The sequence below is a fragment of the Terrapene carolina genome, unplaced genomic scaffold (genome assembly GCF_002925995.2).
Source record: "Terrapene carolina triunguis isolate 2854851 unplaced genomic scaffold, T_m_triunguis-2.0 Scaffold627, whole genome shotgun sequence".
In the NCBI taxonomy this organism is placed as follows: Eukaryota; Metazoa; Chordata; order Testudines; family Emydidae; genus Terrapene; species Terrapene triunguis.
Window position 1 is genome coordinate 239,811 of NW_020664978.1, and position 20,594 is coordinate 260,404.

The 20,594-nt window shown below is 48.6% G+C and overlaps 1 protein-coding gene across 4 annotated transcripts in view; it reads left to right on the forward strand.

Annotated features, from left to right (window-relative positions):
* The window catches only part of PLXNB1 (plexin B1), a 138,529-nt gene that overhangs the window by 101,266 nt on the left and 16,669 nt on the right, over positions 1-20,594 (forward strand). For 3 of the 4 annotated variants that reach the window (XM_029913384.1, XM_029913387.1, XM_029913385.1), the window contains 15 exons: positions 493-629; positions 963-1,139; positions 1,473-1,641; positions 3,212-3,454; positions 7,397-7,573; positions 8,217-8,365; positions 9,722-9,822; positions 10,762-10,979; positions 11,257-11,435; positions 13,195-13,261; positions 14,645-14,791; positions 15,627-15,804; positions 17,469-17,572; positions 18,775-18,859; positions 19,334-19,500. In XM_029913384.1, the coding sequence (XP_029769244.1) occupies positions 493-629; positions 963-1,139; positions 1,473-1,641; positions 3,212-3,454; positions 7,397-7,573; positions 8,217-8,365; positions 9,722-9,822; positions 10,762-10,979; positions 11,257-11,435; positions 13,195-13,261; positions 14,645-14,791; positions 15,627-15,804; positions 17,469-17,572; positions 18,775-18,859; positions 19,334-19,500 (2,298 nt within the window). The remainder of the gene's footprint in view (positions 1-492; positions 630-962; positions 1,140-1,472; positions 1,642-3,211; positions 3,455-7,396; positions 7,574-8,216; positions 8,366-9,721; positions 9,823-10,761; positions 10,980-11,256; positions 11,436-13,194; positions 13,262-14,644; positions 14,792-15,626; positions 15,805-17,468; positions 17,573-18,774; positions 18,860-19,333; positions 19,501-20,594) is intronic. The other variant, XM_029913386.1, reaches the window with a different exon arrangement.

Below are 20,594 nucleotides of genomic sequence, written 5' to 3' on the forward strand. Positions count from 1 at the left end.
CCAATTCACCTGCCTTCCTCCCTTCGGCAACCGCCTTTACCACTTCACGTGGGCTTGGGAGTCGATCACTACAGACAAGTGGGTTTTGGAGATCATCTCCAAAGGGTACACGTCCATGTTACATCCAGTTTTGGAGAAAGAATCCACTAGATTGTATCCAGCATATTTACTTGATTTTCACTGTTATTACAGTCTGTTTAAACAGTTAATCTCAGGCTCATGTCTGAGGCTGATATTTTTGTAGCCTGCAGTGTCCATCTTTGTTCATTACCTGCAGAGAGATTTTGGTGCACAGCTAGTGTTTCCTATTGGTACCTTAATCCCCCTCTCTGCTGCTTCTATTCTTTAACAGCAGAGCTGTGGTTAGAACATGCAAACTGCAGTCTCAGAGCACATGGAACTCACTATCAGGGTCTCTCTACTATGTCTTTCCTTCACTTATTTTGCTAAGTGTTTTTCATTCATTCATTTCTCTCTTTTCTTTCCATTCAGAACCCAGACCTGAAGTCCGTTGCTCCATCTCAAGGCCCTAAAGCTGGAGGAACCTGCCTTACCCTGCTAGGCTCCAAGCTGTTGACTGGGCGCCCCAGTGAGATCAGCATTCTAATTGGAGACCTCCCTTGCCACATGTAAGAGCTGCTGTCTAGCTGCAGATTGTAACTGTAAACAAAGTGCCATGCGCCATTCCCTTCAGGTTTGGCCCAGGCTTCTCACTAGAAAGCACTTCAGCCATTCACTCTAGCAGCAGTGATGGCTAGCTCAGAACTTTGTCTTGAGTGCTCCTGTTTGTAAGGGTAGTAGATGGGACACAAGGCCTTTAAGAAGGGGGGCGTTAAACCTGAGAACAAGCTGGGGGGATGCTTGGAGCTCTTTCAGCAAAATGAAGGGCGCAGCATTTCAGAGGATGTTTCTGCAATAGCTGTGTTAACCCTTTATTGGTCTCTCCTCTGTGTGTCTCTTAGTCTCTCTGAGATGCAGGAGAATCAGCTACAATGTCAGACGAGCCCCAGTAACATGTCTGTGGAGCTTCCAGTAACTATCAAATATGGACACACGGAACGGAGATTAGAAGGTTTCCTCTTCAAATACACTCTGGATCCCAATATCACTTTTGCAGAGCCAGCCAAGAGCTTCCTCAGGTACTGAGAGATGCACCCCTGGCATTGCAAGTGCACCACTCTTCCCACAGGGCATCAGGAATACTGAGAGCTGCGCATGCATGCATGCTCACATTCCCACAGCAGATACCAGAGCATTAACTGTGTCTGTATGGATGTCTAAGTAGTTTTACTGCACTTATCACCTTCGTATCTGAGCATGTGGGTAGAGTGAGTCCAGACTTGTGCATTGAGCCATCGGATGGATGCATTCCCCACAAAGGTTGGCACCAGCCATAGGTCGGGGATGACACAGCTCGTGGGTTGTTATGTGGTGACTAAATATGTGACTCTGACTGCTTCTGTGTGTTGCAGCGGTGGGAGAGTGATCCGAGTTCATGGACATAACCTAGATGTTGTACAAAATCCAAAGATCCGGATTACGATTTCACCATCAGAACGCCGCCGGAGAGGGCTGGGGAGATGGCGTAGGATCATGCCAGAAACCGAGTGCTCACAGAATGCCCTGTGCAGCATCCAGCAGGTATCTTGACCTTTGTGCTGGCAAAGCATGCAATAGAATTGAGGCTGAAGGCCTCTGTCAGTGCTACTGACCTAATGGCCAGAGACGACCTATATCAGGGGCTTTTGTGCCCCTTGTTATAGCCTTCTTGGGTCCTACAAACTAACTGTGAACATGAGAAACAAAAAGTCTTCCTTGGTGAAACATTGTCCTCCAAATTCAAAGTTTAACACCCCCCTCCCCACTTTGTAAAATTCCAGCTCCCAAATCCCCATCTCTCCCCAGAGCCTGTGCAGAAACTTCCAGTGTGGGAGACAGAAATGACATGACAGCAGCAGAAGGCATGAGGAAATCTGCAATTACATTGTGAGACCTGTCTGCACAGTGCCCCCACAAAAACAGACTGCACCCTGTCCTAGCACGGCTCTGCCTTAGCAATACCAAGGCCCTGCCCCACACAGAGAGATGACAACAAAATCAAAGTTAAATGAAGTTGTTATATCCATAATTCTGCCTGCCATTTACAGCACCTCACCTGCCATCATGACTACCCCAGAAGAAGAGTCCCTGTGGAGCAGCTGCTCTAGTGTCTCAGACTGTATAGAGTCCATCTCAGTAGGGGCTCCAGCGTAGTAGGGTTTCATTTAACAGCCTGGTAGCCATAGCACAACACCCAGCTGGACCTCCACTGCTGCACATGTGCTCTACGTTAGTGAGGATATGTGCAGCAATGGAGGGCTTGGTGCACATCCCCACTTCCTCTGAAATGCTGACCTCTGCCCATCCCCTGCCGAATCCTATTGCACAGTTAGCAGATTGCATTATCGGGTGGCCACTTTTCTCTGAAATAGGTGGTGGTGCATTATTATTGTACTCATTTAAAAAGCACTCGTGACCACGGGGTGAATCTCTCTGGGTATACTAGTTACATCCTGGACTGCCACCTAACAGGATGCAGGACCGGTCAGGCCATTGATCTGCTCCATTGTGACAATTCATATGCTTTATCGAAAGCCATATTTCCCCATCATTCTGGACAGGTTTTATCTGTGGCTATGAATTCCAGTGGGGGAACAGAGACTGTCTGATATATTTAGATATTAATCTTTTCCCATGTTTACAAAATGTAAAAACATTGCAACGAAAGTAACAAAAATCATTGATAAATCAAAGCGGCTGCATGCTCAGCCCCCTAGGGGTATGCAGCTTCCCAGGCAGCTGAAGCACAGAAAACCCCAGTGAACAGATAGGCTTTGCAGCTGGCCACGAAAGTAAATAAACACTTTTTGTCAGATCAATGGGGCTGTGAATGCTAGAGCTAGGAGCTCTCTATGGGGAATGCCCCGCCCCGAAGAGTTGGGAGACCACTAAAATCACCTTGGAGAGTCCCTTAAAGTTCAGACTTGTCCTCTGCATCTGGGATGGGTGACTGGGATTCACCTAGACAGGGTGAGTGCAGGGGATTCCTGTGCTCTGCTTTACACTTGTCTCACAGAACCCTGATGATGGGATGCCACAAGGGAGCAGCAGTGTTAGAACAGAGGCTGACTTATTCTTTCAGATTCCTGACTCTCTTCCCTTCTGCTCCTAGTTTGAAGAACTGTGTCTCATTAACTCCTCCTACCTTGTCCTGTGTAAAACTCCGGCCATTAACCTGCTGTTGCGGATTGTCCAGGTCAAACTGGAATTTATTCTGGATAATCTAAGCTTCGATTTCAAGTCCTTGCATCCCACACCCTTCTCCTATGAAGTTAATCCAATCCTGAAACCCCTGAATGCTGAGGACCCTGCCAAACCATATCGGCACAAGCCAGGAAGTGTCATCTCTGTGGAGGTAAGGCTACAACCAGCTCAAAATCTCAATAAACACCACATAAACCTACTTCCTAAGTGATGGCCTGGGACTGTTCTGATATCCCGGCAGTGCCATAGGTCTTAATGGCACTTCACTGGCATACAGTAAGAAGGGCAATCCCTGCTTTTAGCAGCCTACAGCCTAAAGGAGATACAATCTGACACACAATGAGAAATGGCCCAACAGCTGAGGAAGGAGTGCAACAAAAAAGAGCCCTGTGCTGTGTGCATAGCTTGTTAGTGCCTTGCATTGTTGCTAGAGGGTTCTGTGGGGCTCGAGGAGAGCAATTAGAAATAAAACTGCAATATAGAACAAATGGAAAAGGGGGAAATAGACAGCAATCAATAGCAATTAGAAGTTATGAAGTGTAGAAAATTGATAGGAAAGATAAAGACATCAGGGAAGAATCTATGACAGGCGAGATGAAGGACATTAAAGGGTTTTAAAATATATAAGGAACAAAAAATCCTAGCAATGGTATAGGCCCACTACTAGATGGAGATGGTATAACTGTTAATAATGATGCTATCATGGGACGGCTTGCCCTTGAAGGGGAGTTGTGCCCAACTTCGCCTGTGACAGATCAGCTACTCTCCCAGTTGGTTATGATTGGCTAGAGATCATGTGGCCCTGTTCAATTCTTAGGCCCGGCTGATGTGCCTACTGAGAGCTCAGTTAGTAGTGGAAGCTGCAGAAGAGCAGTTGGCTTCTCTGGTAGGTGCTGTGGAAGGGTAACTTCCAGACAGATGGTCTGGAGGAGGACTGAAGAGCAGCAGGAGAGATGCAGACTCCTGCATTAGGCTCTGAGAGAGGCAAAGGGGAAAAGCCACTGGGAGCTATAGCCCAGGGTGGGCTCAGGAACTGTTTGTGTTTGAGGTTTTGCATTTGTAGGATAAAACTGTGTCTGGAAGAAGACTCTGGGTGAGTAGGCCAGCTGCATACAGAGTATGAAAAGGAGTGTTCAATAAATGTGTCTGTTCTGTATTTGGAAAGAAACGGGATGATGTACTCATATCACATGAAGATGTTGAACTACTTTCCAGTTCATTAGTAACTAAAGAAAATGGTAAACAACATCTACTAGGGATAAACATGTTTAAGCCACCAGCCCCGGATAATTTGCACTCAAGAACTGTAAAAGAAGTGACTGAGGAGATCTCTGTCCCACTGATGTCAATTTTTAATGAATGTTGGAATAGTGGGGAAATTCCAAAAGACTGAAGAGTGCTAGTGTTGTGCCAGTAGTCAAAAAGCGCAAATGGGATGATTCAGGTAACTATAGGTCAGTTAAGCTGATGTCAGTCCTGGACAAAATAATGAAAAAGCTGATATGGGATTCAGTTTATTAACAATTAAAGGATAGGAATATAATTAGTGCCAGTCAACATGATTTTATGGAAAATAGGTCTTATCAAACAAACCTGATTTCATTCTTCGAGATTACAAGTATGGTTGATAAAGCTGTAATATACTTAAACTTTTTACAGCACTTGACTTCATACCCTGTGACATTCTGATTAAAAAATGAGCACCATACAATATCAACAAAGCACACATAAGAATTGTAGTTGTCATGAGGAATCATTATTGAATGGGAGACTTTATAGTGGGGTTCTTCAAGGGGTCTGTACTAAGTTTGGTGCTATTCAACATTTTCATCAGTGATGGAAGAGTAAATATAAAATCGCTACTGATAAAATTTGCAGCTGACGCAAAGATTGACAGAGTATTAAATAATGATGAGGCCAGGGCAGTTGTACACAGCAATCTGGATCACTTGGTAAATTGGGCCCATTCAAACGAAATACATTTTAATAGAGCCAATTGCAAAGACCGTATCCTGGAAAGCAGTGTCTCTGGAAAGAATCTCAGAGTCCCAGTGAACAAGGAATTGAACCTGAGCTCCCAGTGCAATGCTGGGGCTAAAAGGACTAATGTGATCCTTGGACGTACAAACAGAGGAGCAGTGAGTAGGAGGAGGGAGGTGATTTTATCTCTGTATACGGCATTGGTGAGATTGATATTGGAATACTGCATCCAGTTCTGATGTCCACATTTTAAAAAGATGTTGAAAAAATGGAGAAGGTGCAGAGAAGAGCCACAAAAATTATTAGAAGGCTCGAGAAAATAGATTGCAGTGAGAGACTTAAAGAGCTCTATCTGTTTATCAAAAAGAAGCTTGAGAGGCGACATGACTACAGTTATAAGTATCATCACAGGGAAATAATACCCAGTACTAAAGGGCTCCTTAATCTAGCAGAGAAAGACAGAAAAAGAACCAATGGCTGGAATCATAGAATATTAGGGTTGGAAGAGACCTCAGGAGGTATCTAGTCCAATCCCCTGCTCAAAGCAGGACCAACGCCAACTAAATCATGGAAGCTGAAGCCAGACCCATTCCAATTAGAAATTAGGCACAAATTTTTAATAGTGACATCCTATAATGATGGATGAGATTATTTTTATCTAGCAAAGATTCCAGCTAGTCCTGTATCGCGTTGACAGGCCCTTTTCTTATGTTGAATATCTGCAAATTTGGTTTCCCAGAATCTCCAATGCAGAGGATGCCTGTCCATGCATAGCACCTTCATCTTCTTAGGGTTTCATGCTGCCTGCTCCCAGATGGCAAGCTTGCTTCCTGGTGAGACTAGGGAGGGAGTTAATAGGGCATTTGTAGAACTTTCAGCTTGCCCTGTTGTGGTTGACCTGTTAAATCCCGTGCAGCAGTGATGAGCTGCCAAAATCTGAACAACCGGTTCCCTCCTCACCCCACAAGGGGGTCGTGGCCCGCCCCCCGAGACTTCTGCCCCATCCAACCCCCGTGTTCCTTGATGCCCCGCCTGGGACTCCTGCCCCATCCAACCCCCTTTCCTGTCCCCTGACTGCCCCCCTGCCACCCCATCCAACCCCCCCTCCTTCCTGACTGCTCCCCTGGGACCCCTTGCCCCTATTCAACCCCCCCTGTTCCCCGCCCTCTGACCGCCCCGACCCCTAAACACCCCCCACCCCTGACCACCCCCCTGAACTCCCCTGCCCTCTATCCAACCCCTCCCTCCCCCTTACCGCACTGCCTGGAGGTGGCTGGCGGCGCTATAGCTGTGCCACTCAGCTGGAGCCAGGCCACGCCACCACCGCGCAGCGCCTGGAGCACTGGGTCAGGTTGAGCTCACAGCCCCCCTGCTTCCCGCGAATCAGCTGTTCGCGCGGGAAGCCTGGGAGGGCAGAGAAGCAAGCAAGCGGTGGCTTCGCGCTCAGGCCCAGGGAGGCGGAGCGGAGGTGAGCTGGGGTGGGGAGCGATTCCCCTCCACCCACGCACGCACGCACGCGCACACACACACACACACACACACACACCACCACCCCCCCCCCCCGGGTTACCTGCTGCTGCGGCGTGGGTGTCCCCCCTGCCCCAGCTCACCTCCACTCCGTCTTCACCTCCCTGGGGCTGAGCGCGAAGCCGCCGCTGGCTTCCTGTGCAAACAGCTGATTCGCGGGAAGCGGGTGGGAGGGGAAGAAGCGGGGCGGAGCGTTCAGGGGAGGAGGTGGAGGCGGAACGGAGGTGCGCTGGGGCCGGGGGGCGGGGCGGGAAGCTGGAGCACCCACGGGGTCGGCGCCTAAAGCGCCACTTTTGGATAATGTGCTCACGGGGAGCGGCCGCTCCCCCTGCTCCCCCTCCCAGCTACGCTCCTGGGTCACTTCAACTTACCAGTTGTTAAATTTAGAAGCCCTTTTAGAACTGGTTGTCCCGCGCAGGACAACCGGTTCTGAAAGGGCTTCTAAATTTAGCAACCGGTTCCCACGAACCGGTGCGAACCGGCTCTAGCTCACCACTGCCGTGCAGCCTCTCTAAAGCCAGGGATTATGCAGAGCTGCCTTCCCAGAGAGGCCCAGGTTTTATATCTTTTTCCACTTGTATTCCAGGGGGAAAATCTAGACCTGGCCATTTCCAAGGAGGAAGTGGTGGCCATGATTGGGGAAGGGGTCTGTGTTGTAAAAACCCTGACAAGGAATCATCTGTACTGTGAACCTCCATCCGAGCAGCCAGCTCCACGACATCGCACAAAGCTGGAGGGAACGGACTCGCTCCCAGAGTTTACAGTAAGAGCTCAGCTAAGCAGCAGAGACAGCAGTGGGTGTGGGAGTGTAAATACTGAATCAGTGGGGGCAGAAATCTACAAAGCAAAAAAACCCCACAGCAATGAGTCTCAGAGCCTGGGTTAACTGACAGCGCTCGCTCTATGCTCCCCCCTTCCCTGGGCTCTGAGACCCTTTCCCCCTTCCCTGGGTTTCAGCGCTGCTATTTTTTTGCTCCATAGCTTGAGCCGGAGTCAGTTGACCCGTGCCTTGAGACTTGCTGCTGCAGGTCTTTTATTTTGCAGAGGCACTGGTGGTGGGGGAGGAGGAGGCGGAGGTGCTGGTGGTGGGGAAAGGGGGGAGGGGGAGGTGGTGGGGAGACAGGTTCCGGTGGGGAAGAGACAGAAGCGCTGATGGTGGTGGGGAAAAGGAAGATGGAGGCATTGGTGGGGGGAAGGGAAGATGGAGGTACTGGTGGGGGTTGGGGAAGAGGAACACAGAGTCACTGGTGGGGGAGAGGGGGAGGCGGAAGTGCTTGTTGTGGTGCTGATAGTGGTGTGGGGTAGGGCAAGACAGTCAAGCATTTCCCTTGGAGTCCATGACTCAGTCTGCAGGATGAGGAGAGTCTGACGCTCTGATTTTGCCTGGGCTTGCATTTCTTCTGCAGGTGCAGATGGGGAATTTGAACTTCCTGCTGGGCAGAGTGCAATATGACACAGAGAGCCAGCTCACCTTCCCCCTGGAGGCCCAGATTGGCTTGGGTGTCGGAGCCTCCTTTGTTGCTTTGATTGTCCTGATCATTGTCTTCATCTACAGGTGAGAAGTGCCTGAGAGTGTGTCTATGCTGCCTCTGGAGGGATGATTGCAGATCTGGAAGGCATACCCAAGCTAACTGCAATCTCGCTAGCATTGCTGAAAATAGCAGTGAAGACATGGCTGCACAAGCTTCAGCAACATGAGTATGTACCCAGGTCCCTGGGCGTCTTGCACTGCCCATGCTGAAGCCTGTGCCACTGCCTCTTCGCTGCTATTTTTAGCATGCTAGCTAGCTTAAAGCTAGCATGGGTATGCCTAGCTGAGCTGCAAGCACACCTTGGATTCTTTTGTAGACATACCTTCAGTGATGGTCTGCAGGATCTTTTGGCACCCTGATCACCTTCAACAGGAACGTTCAATGGGCACAGCTAGGCCTCTACATTTGGGACCTAATTTAGTCACTCGATTTTCCTTACTTTGAGTGAGACTCTGCAGCCTTCCCATTGGACTTCAGAGGGTGCAGATTTGGCGTTGGTGACAGAGCTCCCACCTGAAAAGCCACTTGCCTCTGGAGTTCAGAGTTTGCAAGTAAACCCCAGACACAACTTCCATTGTAAGCTGAGGGTTTGCAAAAGAATTTATGCCACTGGCCTCTGCTCTTGGGTGTTATGGTCTATCCAGTGTTCAGAGATACCTCCCCTATTTTGCTCCCTCTTGGGGCACGTGGATTTACTGTGACGGACCCTCCCTTGCCACCTCTACCAACTCCACAGTTGAGATCTTCCGGTGGAGCCAATGGAAAGAGAAGGCAGGCCCTAAATTCATTTCCAAAAAATGCTGCAGATAAAATTAGTTAGACGCATGGATGAATTGTATGGAAGCCCCCAATGATGCACTTAGGATTGCTCCATATAAGACACAACACAGAGTTGGAAACAGGAAACCAGAGAGTTGCTTCTGTGCAGAAGGTGATTACATAATCTGGTCTAAAAAAGGCTGTCAGCCTGGGAGTTCCAGTGTAGGATGCTGTTATTAGCAGGTTGGTCTGGAGCAGCCTGGAGTTATTAGCCAGGAATTTTGTCACTTCTTGAGGAGCAAGGATGAGTTTGAGGCCTCAAAAGGGAGAGGCTCCTCCATTCTTCTGAAGAGGATGGGCCCCTCATGCCCAACTTGTGATCCAGCTCTGCGCTAGCTCCTTTTGTCCAGCCAGCCCTCCGTTCTTTAGCACATGTGGTAAGGCCCATCCTTTTCTCAGTTTGAGGAACAGTTTGGGGGAACATCTTTTCCCCTGAGATGTGTAGACATGGGGTAGTTTAGAAACCAAAACCTAAATTATGTTAAATTAAGCCCAGCCTGATGGAAATCCCATCTGCAGTGAGTCAGCCGGGTGGTCTCCAGCAATCCTTCCCATTACAGGAGGAAGAGCAAACAGGCTCTGAGGGATTACAAGAAAGTTCAAATCCAGTTGGAAAATCTGGAAACAAGTGTTCGGGACAGATGCAAAAAAGAGTTCACAGGTAAGAGAACTTCCCTCCCCTGCAGCTGCAAATAGAGGTGTTGGGGAACCATCTCTGGCCCTTCCATGTCTCCCAGACCCTACGGCCCTTGTCTCAGTAGCTGCCTCTGTGTGAACAATCATACACCTTCCCATGTCAGTGTGTTAAAGTTTACAGCCAAATTCTGCTCAGCTACCCACATGCCCTTGAGGTCAGTGGAGTGGCACTTGTGTAACTTTAGTGGCACTTGTGTAACTGGGAACAGAGTTTGGCCCATACTGATCTCTGCAGTTCTTCATCTTGAACATCAGAATCTAGAGATAGGATCATTAATGTCCCCCTTTATCCACAAACTGTAATTCTATCACTAGCAGCAAGGAGCACGGGGAGGGGAGGACACTAGGAGCTACGGAGAGACTAATACTGTGATTTCTAGTTAGAGGTGGAAAGCAATGAGACACATGAAAGTCATGGTGCTGTAGTGACTGTATAATACTGTCTCTGACCTGTGATACCGCCAATTATCATTGAGCCTGACTAAACACAAGGCCAATCCTTTAATAAACATCATCCTTTAGCAATCACTAGTTTGCTTGGTAGAGTTTTTTCTGCTTTTTTTAAACCCAGAAGATGGCCCTCAGCTGCAAACAAGAATAACAACCTGTCAGACCTTACAGTCTCTCCCCAGGAGCCAGGGCTGGAGAGCTCCCTACAGACCATTTGCCAGTGCTCCGAACAGTCTAGTTTTAAATGCCCCACATGACAGGGCTTCCACTCCTTCCTTTTGGAGAGGATTCCACAGGATGAAGCATCTCACTGATATTTAGCTTGTCTGTTTCCTTTGTCAATTCCATTCCATTAGATCTAGTTACCTCCCAACCCACAGCCCCATGTTCCACGCTCTGGGACACACGTTCTCTTGATCTAACTTTGTAACACAGAAGCTCCCTTTATTTTCAGACCTGATGACGGAGATGATGGATCTCACCAGTGACCTCGTTGGTACCGGAATCCCCTTCCTGGATTACAGATCCTACGCAGAACGTATTTTCTTTCCAGGACACCGTGAGTCACCACTGCAGAGAGGCCTGGACATGCCCGAGTGTCGGCGGCAAACAGTGGAGCAGGGCTTGGTGCAGCTTTCCAACCTCCTCAACAGTAAACTCTTCCTTACCAAGGTAACATCCCTTCCTTAGTTCCCTGCAGTAACTGGCTCCTTTGCCATTTCACAGGCAATTGTTGCCAAGAGCGACATAAGGGACTGTGAGCTCCCTTACAGCATTCTTCAAAGTGCCTCCTGATGGAAAGCAAGAGACTGGAATAGCTGGATGTTCCCCATATCTACAACACTTCCTACAGCACCTCCTACTGGGAAAGTCCATAGCTGTGGTTACCCTATTTTAATAGATTAGAGCATTCGTTCATCTTTGACTCTCTCTCTCTCTCTCTCTTTAGTTTATCCACACTCTAGAAATCCAGCGCACATTCTCTCCAAGGGACCGGGCCTATGTGGCATCCCTTCTCACTGTCTCATTGCATGGGAAGCTAGAGTACTTTACTGACATCCTAAAGACTCTTTTGAATGACCTCGTTGAGCAGTATGTGGCCAAGAACCCAAAGCTGATGTTGCGGAGGTGAGTGAGTGATTCAGTAATAGTCCCACTGTCTTCAGGCTGGTTCCTGGACAGAACTTTTCTTGCTGTCATAGAGCTCTGTAGTAACAATGTGCTGTGCAGCAGATACAGATCCAGTAGGTGTCCAGACATGAAGCTCTACCAAAGAGGAGGCAACAGAAATAAGAGATCCCAGCTGTAGACAGTGATGAGACAGAGCAAGAATCCTTCATTCAGATCCTCCTTCCTCCAAATTCATGCAGTACACTGAACTCCCTTTTTTCTGCCCCCATTTCCCTTTTTCAGCTTCTCTACCATGTGGTCATTCTTCTGTCTCCCCTTGCCTTGGGCTATGCTGAGCCCTTAGCCAACCTTAATACCCCTTCCTGTCTTGTCAAGCACAATCCCCTTTTTATGGTGGCTTATATCATCACTTTCTAAATGTCACTGGGTCTGCAACGCTGTGGGCAGACACTTTCTCAAGGAAGCAGAGCCATGGCACCCCGTCATTGGGCCCCTTCCTGACCATCTCTGAATCCTATTCTGAATTGTTTCCCTGGTTTTCAAAGCTCTCCAGGGACTGGCATCTACTCACCAGCTTCCCTCACCAGCTTCTGACTCCTGCCGCTCGAATCCTATCCCCTTCTGGTCCCTTCCTGCAACAATTAGAGGTGACATTTAATTGGTGCTCCCATTCTGCCTAGCTCACTTCCCCTTCGCTGCTGAGTCATTTCACACAAGAAGTACCTGGAAATCTCCCTATGGGTCTGTGTGTGATGTTGTGGGGGGCAGGGAGCTGGGACTGTGGGTCTGTGTGTGATATTGTGGGGGGCAGGGAATTGGGACTGTGTCTCTGTGTATGATATTGTGGGGGAGGAGCTGGGATGTGGATCTGTGATATATTGTGGGGGGGCAGGGAACTGGGACTGTGGATTTATATGTGATATTGTGTTGTATAGCATTTAGGAGCTTCTGGGACTGGGGGGCTGAGTAGAATATTGTATGATATTGTGTGAGGGAGAGGCTGGAACCAGGGCTTCTAGGGAGGCATTTTTGCCATAGAGTGGATGAGGAGGTGTGCAACGAGCCATCTGGAGACACACAAGTCTCAGTGGGAATTTTTTGGCAGATCTCATCCTCCCAATTCTCAGATATTAGCTTCCCACCAGGGTTTTGTAGCAGGTGCTGCTGGATGTTACAGGGCAGAGAATATTTCCTCACGGAGGGTGGGGTTTCTCACAGCATTCAACATTGGCTTAACTCTGCTCCTGATAAAGTTGTTGGGAGTTTAGCCCGTGATTTCAGTGGGAGCACAGTTAGGCCAACACTGAGCTTTTTCTAAACCCTGTTCCCTCTGCAATGAGCTGGTGGCATGATTGATACCTTGCAAGATATCTGGTCCTTTTATTCCTAAATCAGTCTTTCTATAAGTCTGAGATATAGCAGAGGGGCATAGACACCTGACTGCCCTGTTGTGAGTTCTGTCCCATTGCAGGGAGCTGGAGATACAGCACAGAATTTTATGTTTGGGTCCTTTGGGCAGCCTGTAGAGGCATTAATGGCCTCTTGTGACTGCAGGTTAATTGCTTGCCTTACTGTTCACACACTAGAAGTTCTGTGCCCCATTCAGGCTGAAGGCTTGAAATTTGTACTCGGGTGGGGTCCTCAAATAGTCTTTGCCTAGAAAGCATGTCCTGATCCTTATCATCCACCCCACTCTCTGCTCTGGCGCCTCCCCGTGAGGGTAACATACAGTAACCAGCCTGGGGTTCTCTTTCAGGACAGAAACAGTAGTAGAGAAGCTGCTCACCAACTGGATGTCCATCTGTCTGTATGCTTTTGTAAGGGTAAGAATTCTCCATCCCTGGGAAGGGTGGGGAAGCCAAGAGAAATGGAGACTAAAAGAATGCCCCAACCCTGCTACACTAATATAGATCAGCAGTCTGAGCGCCTGCTAAAATGCTGTCACAAATTACCCTGTGTGCAGTGAGCAGGAAAGAAGAGCTGGGTTGCTCACAGCATAGATTGCACAGCATCCAGCACTTCATCAGCCCCCTCATCTGCACTTTTCCACAAGCCTGCAGCCAAGGGCTGAGCTGGACTGTTGCATGCCCACACGTTGGTCCGGCAGACACAGCCCGACCACTGTAATAGCTGAGTGTCTCACACACATTAGTGGGATGATCTGCACAACACCCCTGTGCGGGAGGAAAGGTGTGAGCTTGTGATGGGGTTTACAGACCCCACACAAAGGCTAAGGCAGTGAAGGAGCAGTTGTGGGCCAAGAGGACCCTACCCCTCAGCAGCTGGTGAGCATGCTCCAAATGGAGGACCTGCTTAAAAGGAGACTCTGACAGTCAAGCAGGGGGAGAGTGAAGGAGAGGCTGTCTGTAGGGAGGATGCCAGATTGCTGCTTCTGGGAAAGAGCAGCCTACAGGAGAAGGGTCTGGACTGTGGGTAAGACCTGGCCAGAGGCCCCTGCTCCCTGATAATGGAGAACACCTGGACCCTGAGAAGTGAACTGAGAAGTCCCCATTTGGCTGTTTGAACTGTTGAGACTCATTGGGAACTCTGCTAGGGAGAGGCAGAGTGCTGTGACCACATCCCAAACTGAAGAGAGAATGGGGAGGTAGGAGTTGGCCCAGGGGAAGCTGGTCTGATGTATTGGCCAGAGGGTGCTGAGACACTCCTTGCCCCTTCCCCCATGGGCCCTGCGCTGGGACCTGGTGGAGAGGTCCCATGCCCCCGTCCGGCTGGGAGAACCTGGGGCACACTGGGGAATGAAGGACCATAACCCAGATGCCAGGTTTGCGGACTGCCTAGCAAGGCCATCCCAGACTTTGGGGGACAGTTGAGCCACAATCTGCCCACCAGGTCTATGCAGGCTCCCAAGTGAACCTGGCTACAGACCTGCATTTTACAGATGAGGAAACTGAGGCATGGTGTCTTGCCCCAGGTCACTCGGGGATGCTGTGGCACACATGGAATTGAATCCAGGTCTCATGAATTCCAGTTCAGTGCCTGAGCCACCAGGCCGTTTTTCCAGAACATGGAGCAGAGATGGGGTGGGTGGAACCCTCCGACTTGGATTCTTTGAGTTGTTTTGTTGACTGGTGCCTTTGGCTATGCTCCTGGGGGTAAAGGAGTCCATGTTCTGAGGCCTGAGGTCACTGTCAGGCAAAATGAAAGTGACTTCTCTCAAGAGTTGAGCCTCTTTCTGTCTCTGCCAGGACTCTGTCGGGGAGCCGCTCTATATGCTCTTCCGGGGAATCAAGCACCAAGTAGATAAGGGACCAGTGGACTGGGTGACAGGGAAAGCCAAATACACCCTGAATGATAACCGCCTTCTGCGAGAGGATTTGGAGTACCGGACTGTGGTGAGAACTCCCTACTGCACATCTCTTTGTGCATTCTCTTCCCTCCTTGGTCTGTACCAATGAAACACCATCTCCTAATCCAGTGGTTCTCAACCTGTAGTACACGGACCCCTGTGGGTCTGTGGACTATGTCTAAGGGGTCCACGAAAGACTTAGACTGAAAACTGAGTGAACAGAATTCAACTATATATACAGACAATACATTTCCAAAGGGATGCACACCTTCATTTGAAATTTATTAGAGATCTGCAAATGAAAAAAGATTGAGAACCACTGTCCTAATCTACCCTGAGTCAGGACTAAAGCCACCCTCTCGCTAGTGTCCTGTTACTGCCCAGTGGAAGCCATAGCTTTACACCAGGATCTGGGATTGGCATAGTTCCCAGTGTAATTCAGAGCTGTTCTGCTATCGATGGCCTAAAGAGGTCTAGCAGCCAGGGACTGCCAGAGCAGAGCAGTACTCTAGCCACATCTCCTCCTCACCGGCTACATCCACTGCGGAATCATGGGAGAAGAAGGAGAAGCCGTAAGAGGCCACAGCAACTCTTTGCCAGCTGAGGAGGCCCCCTACATAGAGGCAACCTTCAGGAAGCCTGCTGAGCCAGCTTTACATGCCCTTCATGCCACTGAAGCAGGACTGAGAATCTGGCTCATTATATTCATGGTATTCCCTTCCCCAGTGGTCTGGAAATGTAAAAGGTTTATTGTTAATATTATCACTTATTAGTGGTTTGCTAATGGTAAGTGTAACTGTTGGGGGAGGGGAGTGCAGGTGTGATTGCTAATCAGGCTCATCACTGTATGCAGCCGTTTCAGCTTTCTTTTCTTTCCCCAGACTTTAAATGCTCTGACTCAAACTGAAGCTACTGTGGGAGAGGCAGAGGATTCTCAGGGTGTCTCTGTGAAAGTGCTAGACTGTGACACTATAACACAGGTGAAGGAGAAAATCCTAGATCAGATCTATAAAGCAACGCCATATTGTCACCGCCCAGACCCAGACTCCCTGGACCTTGGTGAGCACAATTCATTGATGCCAAGACTCAGTGATGAGATTGAAGAGTGGAGTTATCTAATATATCTAATAACTGTCTCCTGTGCCATTGGTGTGCCTCACACTGTCCATTCAGCAGAGAATGGAGACAGTCCCTGCCCCAAGGAGCTTACGTTCTAGCCTGGATTCAGTGTGACATCGTCAATGTGGGAGAGGGATAATAGCAGGAAGTGGGGTGGAAAAGAGGATACTTGTAATCTTCTGCCGCCACCTCTTGTTTGCATGGTACCTGGTGTTCTTTTCACCTTTGTCATTGGAAGTAGCTACTGGGCCTGGTTGGTTATTGTCAGAAGGGTTGTAGAGGAAGGTGGTCTTTTGAGGAAGGATTTGTATGAGGAAAGGGATGTTTATGAAAAGCATACAAGATCAGAGAGGGCACTCAGGGTGTAGGGGACAGCATGGGAATAGTCCAGAGGTGCTAGAAGGTTATGGGCTCAATCCTGCTCTTATTGAAGCCAGTGGCAGAACTCCCATTTACTTCATCAGTTCAGGATCAGGCCCTAAGTGGGCTAATGAAATGCAGGGCTCTTGCTGGGGGATGAGCTCTCCAATCTTTCCTCCTCTTTTGTTCCTTTTTCTCAGTTGGAAGCAGTGAGGCATCTGCACACCGCTGTATTCATAGGACATGCTCTCGCTCAGTAATGCATTGCGTGATTCAGAGTTTGCAGTTTACTCTGGACACACTTCTTGTCATGCCTCCCTCTTCTCCCATCCGTCCTGGCCTCTGGGATGTGGAGCCATCTTCCTGTCTATAATTGCCATTGCTTGGTCGGGAGGGAGAGGATGACTATGGCCAACAGAATTACCAATGAGTAATGATCCCACATTGATGCTGAAAGCTCAGGTTTTAGATTGGCTGAAAACACAAGTCTGAGTTTCCCCTATATTGAATTCTGTAGCACTTAGAACTCCACTCTTCATTCAAACCATTCATCGCCATTGCAGCAATTAATCCACGGATGCAGACAGGTAGAAAGAAGGCGGCGGCAGCAGCAGCAGCCGCAAACAGGTTGTTGGGCCCCTCTCTCTTACGCACAGAGAGGCTGCTGTGATCACAGCTTTAGAAAGTTTGTAGCCTACGCACAATGAGTGCCAGGCAAGGGTAAGATGCCCATGTCTGCACTAGCAGGGTGGCTGGGATGCCTTTACTCATTTAAAGTTCTTTGGGGGCAAGGACAATATCTTCATATCTTCTGTGAAGTTCCAGACATTCTGACAATAATCTGCTGCCCTGTGTCAAATAATGTTATAAAATAGTAAGTAACAATCCTAATAGACACAGGGCCTTTAAACATACCCTTTTCCTGTAACATATGCTGCACATTTGTACTGTTTTGTATTTCAGCATAGAAGTTGCGTGGTTACATTATTGCGATGTACATATCCAAAGGGATAGAGTTTTGTTGCTGCTGGAACTTTACCCCGCGTTTCCTAACAGCTACGAGATTAAACTCTCAGCACTCATGCAGTGCACTGCTGATACAGTTCTGGCATGTTGTTAGTCTTACCTGGCATTGGTTTCTGCTTATTGAAAGTGAAATATACAAGAAAGTTTTAAAGACAGTTCAGCTTTCACAGTAAACATTTTATTTTTATTTTCCGTTTTCTGTGTTTTGATGACTGTAGAGTGGAGATCAGGTCTGGCTGGTCACCTGATCCTTTCCGATGAGGATGTGACCTCTGTCATTCAGGGAACCTGGAAGCGCCTGAACACTCTTCAGCACTACAAGGTCAGAACTGAGTATCCTTCTTCCCTTCCCCTTCTCAGTGACCTTCAATTTCAGGTGTACACTCCACCTCTAGATCTGACTCCTGCCTGATCCCATTTAAAGAACCTTTCTAGCCCCACCTGTGATGTGGTGAAGCCTCTGACTTGCTCCTGACACAGGAACCGCTGTTCAGTCAGTGTAACCTCCTCTGTACTCTGCATCTCCACCTCTGACAGCCTGAGGCATGGATGCTGGGGGGGCAAACGGGTGTCTGATGTTTGAATATATATCCCTAAGCTAATTTCTGGAGATGCTGTAATCAGGGCAGGCTTGGTGGATCTGTTGGTTAGCGCCCGAGTCCTTTGACTCTGGAAATTGAGACTCAAATCCTACCTTCACTCACAATTGAAAGCAAATTTTGTGCACCTCTTCCTACTCCTACCATAGATTTGTCGCCATCAAAGAACCAAGCAGCAGTCACACAAGGATTGTGGGAATGTGAGGAAAAACGGTTAGACAAATGGGTCCCTTTCTGGGTACTTGGAAAATCTGTGGGGCTACGAAACAGCAGCAGTGCTGTTCAGCACTTCATTCTGTGTAATTGATTCTAAGGCCAGAATGGACCATTATCTTCCACTTCTTCTTTAGCCTCTGTCAAATGCACCCTTCACCGCAGTATCTGCCGTCACTCTCCCTCTATACGGCTCGCCCCCTTCTTTCCCAGTATCTTCTTTTATTTAAGGTTTTAGAAGTTGGGTTGCACTAGACTGTATCTCACTGCTGTCATTGTTGATACACCTTTTGCAGACCTGCAATTGTGTACCTCTTCTGTCAGCATGAGACAGGCTTACTGGCTGAAGTCAATATAAGGGCTACATGCCCAGTATAGCAGATGGTGGTCTCCAGAGCTGGGATCAGGCTGCTGGGAATGAAAAATAATGTTTAAAATACCTTGCCCTTACCTTGCCTCAAAGCACCTCACAGCCCTTTTTACAGATGGGGAAACTGAGGCATTAAGTGTTGAAGAAACTTTACCAAGCTCACAGAGTGAGTCAGTAGCAGAGCCAGGAATGGAACCCTGGGTCCTGAGTCCTAGTCCCCTCTTCTAACCAGGAGACCATTCTTCCTCGTGGGTGGGCTGTTTAACTTTATAAAGCCTGTCTGTCACACTGAGAAGGAGAAATGTGCAGAATATTGTTAACCCGAGTTCTGCTTGTACACAGGTGCCTGATGGAGCAACTGTAGCTCTGGTCCCACGTCTGACCAAACATATCCCCAGGGAGAATCAGGATTACATCCCTGGAGAGAGTGAGTCTGATGCTTAAGGCCTCATAAAATAGTTTCACAGAGCCCATCAGCTGGCAAGCTAGGACTTTGTTCTCCCAGGCAATAGACATAGCTTTATGGTAACCCCCAATAGCTACTAGGTGAGTTGGGCCTTCCTCACTATTAGCATTGACAGGATATCCAAACTGTCAGCACCGGGGGCTTCTGTAAGTGTCTGGGAGCCAGAGGCCCCTAAAAACAGGGAAGCAGGGCCAGCAAGGAGAGTCCAGCTTGAGCTGGAATCTTCTAGTTGCTAACCGCAGGGGCTGGGTGCAATCCATAGCTAATAGGCCCACCAGTTGTTAAACCTAGGGCCTGGGCACAATCTCTATCTTGCTGCATGTTCCCTTAGTGCAGAGAAATCTTGTTTTTTCTTGTAAGGGCAGCAAGTGGCTCCGAGCAATGTGGCCAGTCTCTGAGGGGAGCCTAGAGATTTCAGTAGTATTTATGTTGCAGAAACGCCGATGCTGGAGGATGCAGATGAGGGTGGAATAAAACTTTGGCACCTAGTAAAACCAACTGAAGAGCCAGAGCTCCCCAAACACAGGCGAGGAAGCTTACGGGATCGGGAGCGAGCCAAGGCCATTCCTGAAATTTATTTGACACGTCTCCTCTCTATGAAGGTAGGAAAGAACATAGTGTTGGATTAGCTAAACTAGGTCATGGCTAGGATACTTCCTTCCACAATGGCCAAGGCTTGGTGCTTTGGTGCTAAACCCTCAAGCCCCAGGGTGTGTTTTGCCAGCTGTGCAGCACTGCACATGAGGAAATAATTCTTTGTTGCCCAGATTACTGATGTATTTATTTGTTGACTTCCCTGTAACTCCAGCACCATAATATCTTTAGTTACACATGCTAAGGGAGTTAGCCTTCCAGCAATCTTCTAAAGGAGAGAAATGTTGTTATTCTCGTGTTCTTCGAGTATGTGTCCGTGTGAATCCCACTTTAGGTGGATGTGCCCCATACATGTGAGATCAGAATCCTTTGAACATCAGTGTCCATTGGGTCATGCCTGCACCATGCACATGCTCATGCACCTCACCTCCAACAGCATAAAAGGCAGGGCAGTTGCAATCGTCATTCAGTCCCCTCTTACCCCCTGCGGCAACAAGATGGAATGAGCGGCATTTGCCTGCTGCCCTTAGCTTCAGCTGCAAAAAATTAGGTAGTTATGGTTAACTCTCTTTAAAATTCCTCCCTATTTTATTTTATTCTAGACATATAAAAAACCCAAAAGCTAAATTTGATTTGTCCCTTGGTCCTCTGTGTGGGCCAAAATGCCAGATTCAGAGCCCTTGAGCTTCAAACCATGTCCATCCTGCAATGGTCTCATTCCACTCCCAGATGGCCACAGCCACTGTATGTTTTTTGTCTTGATGAGAGCCATGTGCTAGGTTGCAGCTCGCTGTGTTTTTCATTCTCCACAAGAATGAGGAAGACCTGGGACCCCTCTGAAGCTATAACTCCTCAAACAATTGTCAGGACCCCAGTACTGAACCCAGCCTGCCAGGTTTTTAGGTACCAGCCTTAGCTGCTGTGCCATGGTGATGCACTGAATCAGCGCCACTGCCCAACAGCCTTCATGCTAAAGGCCTAAAGGATCCAGGCCCCTGAGTGAATGGACAGGCGACACTCTTATTGGTATCTGTACTATATAAAAGCCTTAACAGGTAGAGGAAGCTTTCTCAGCAGCTCTTGACTACTGCTCTGGACTGCC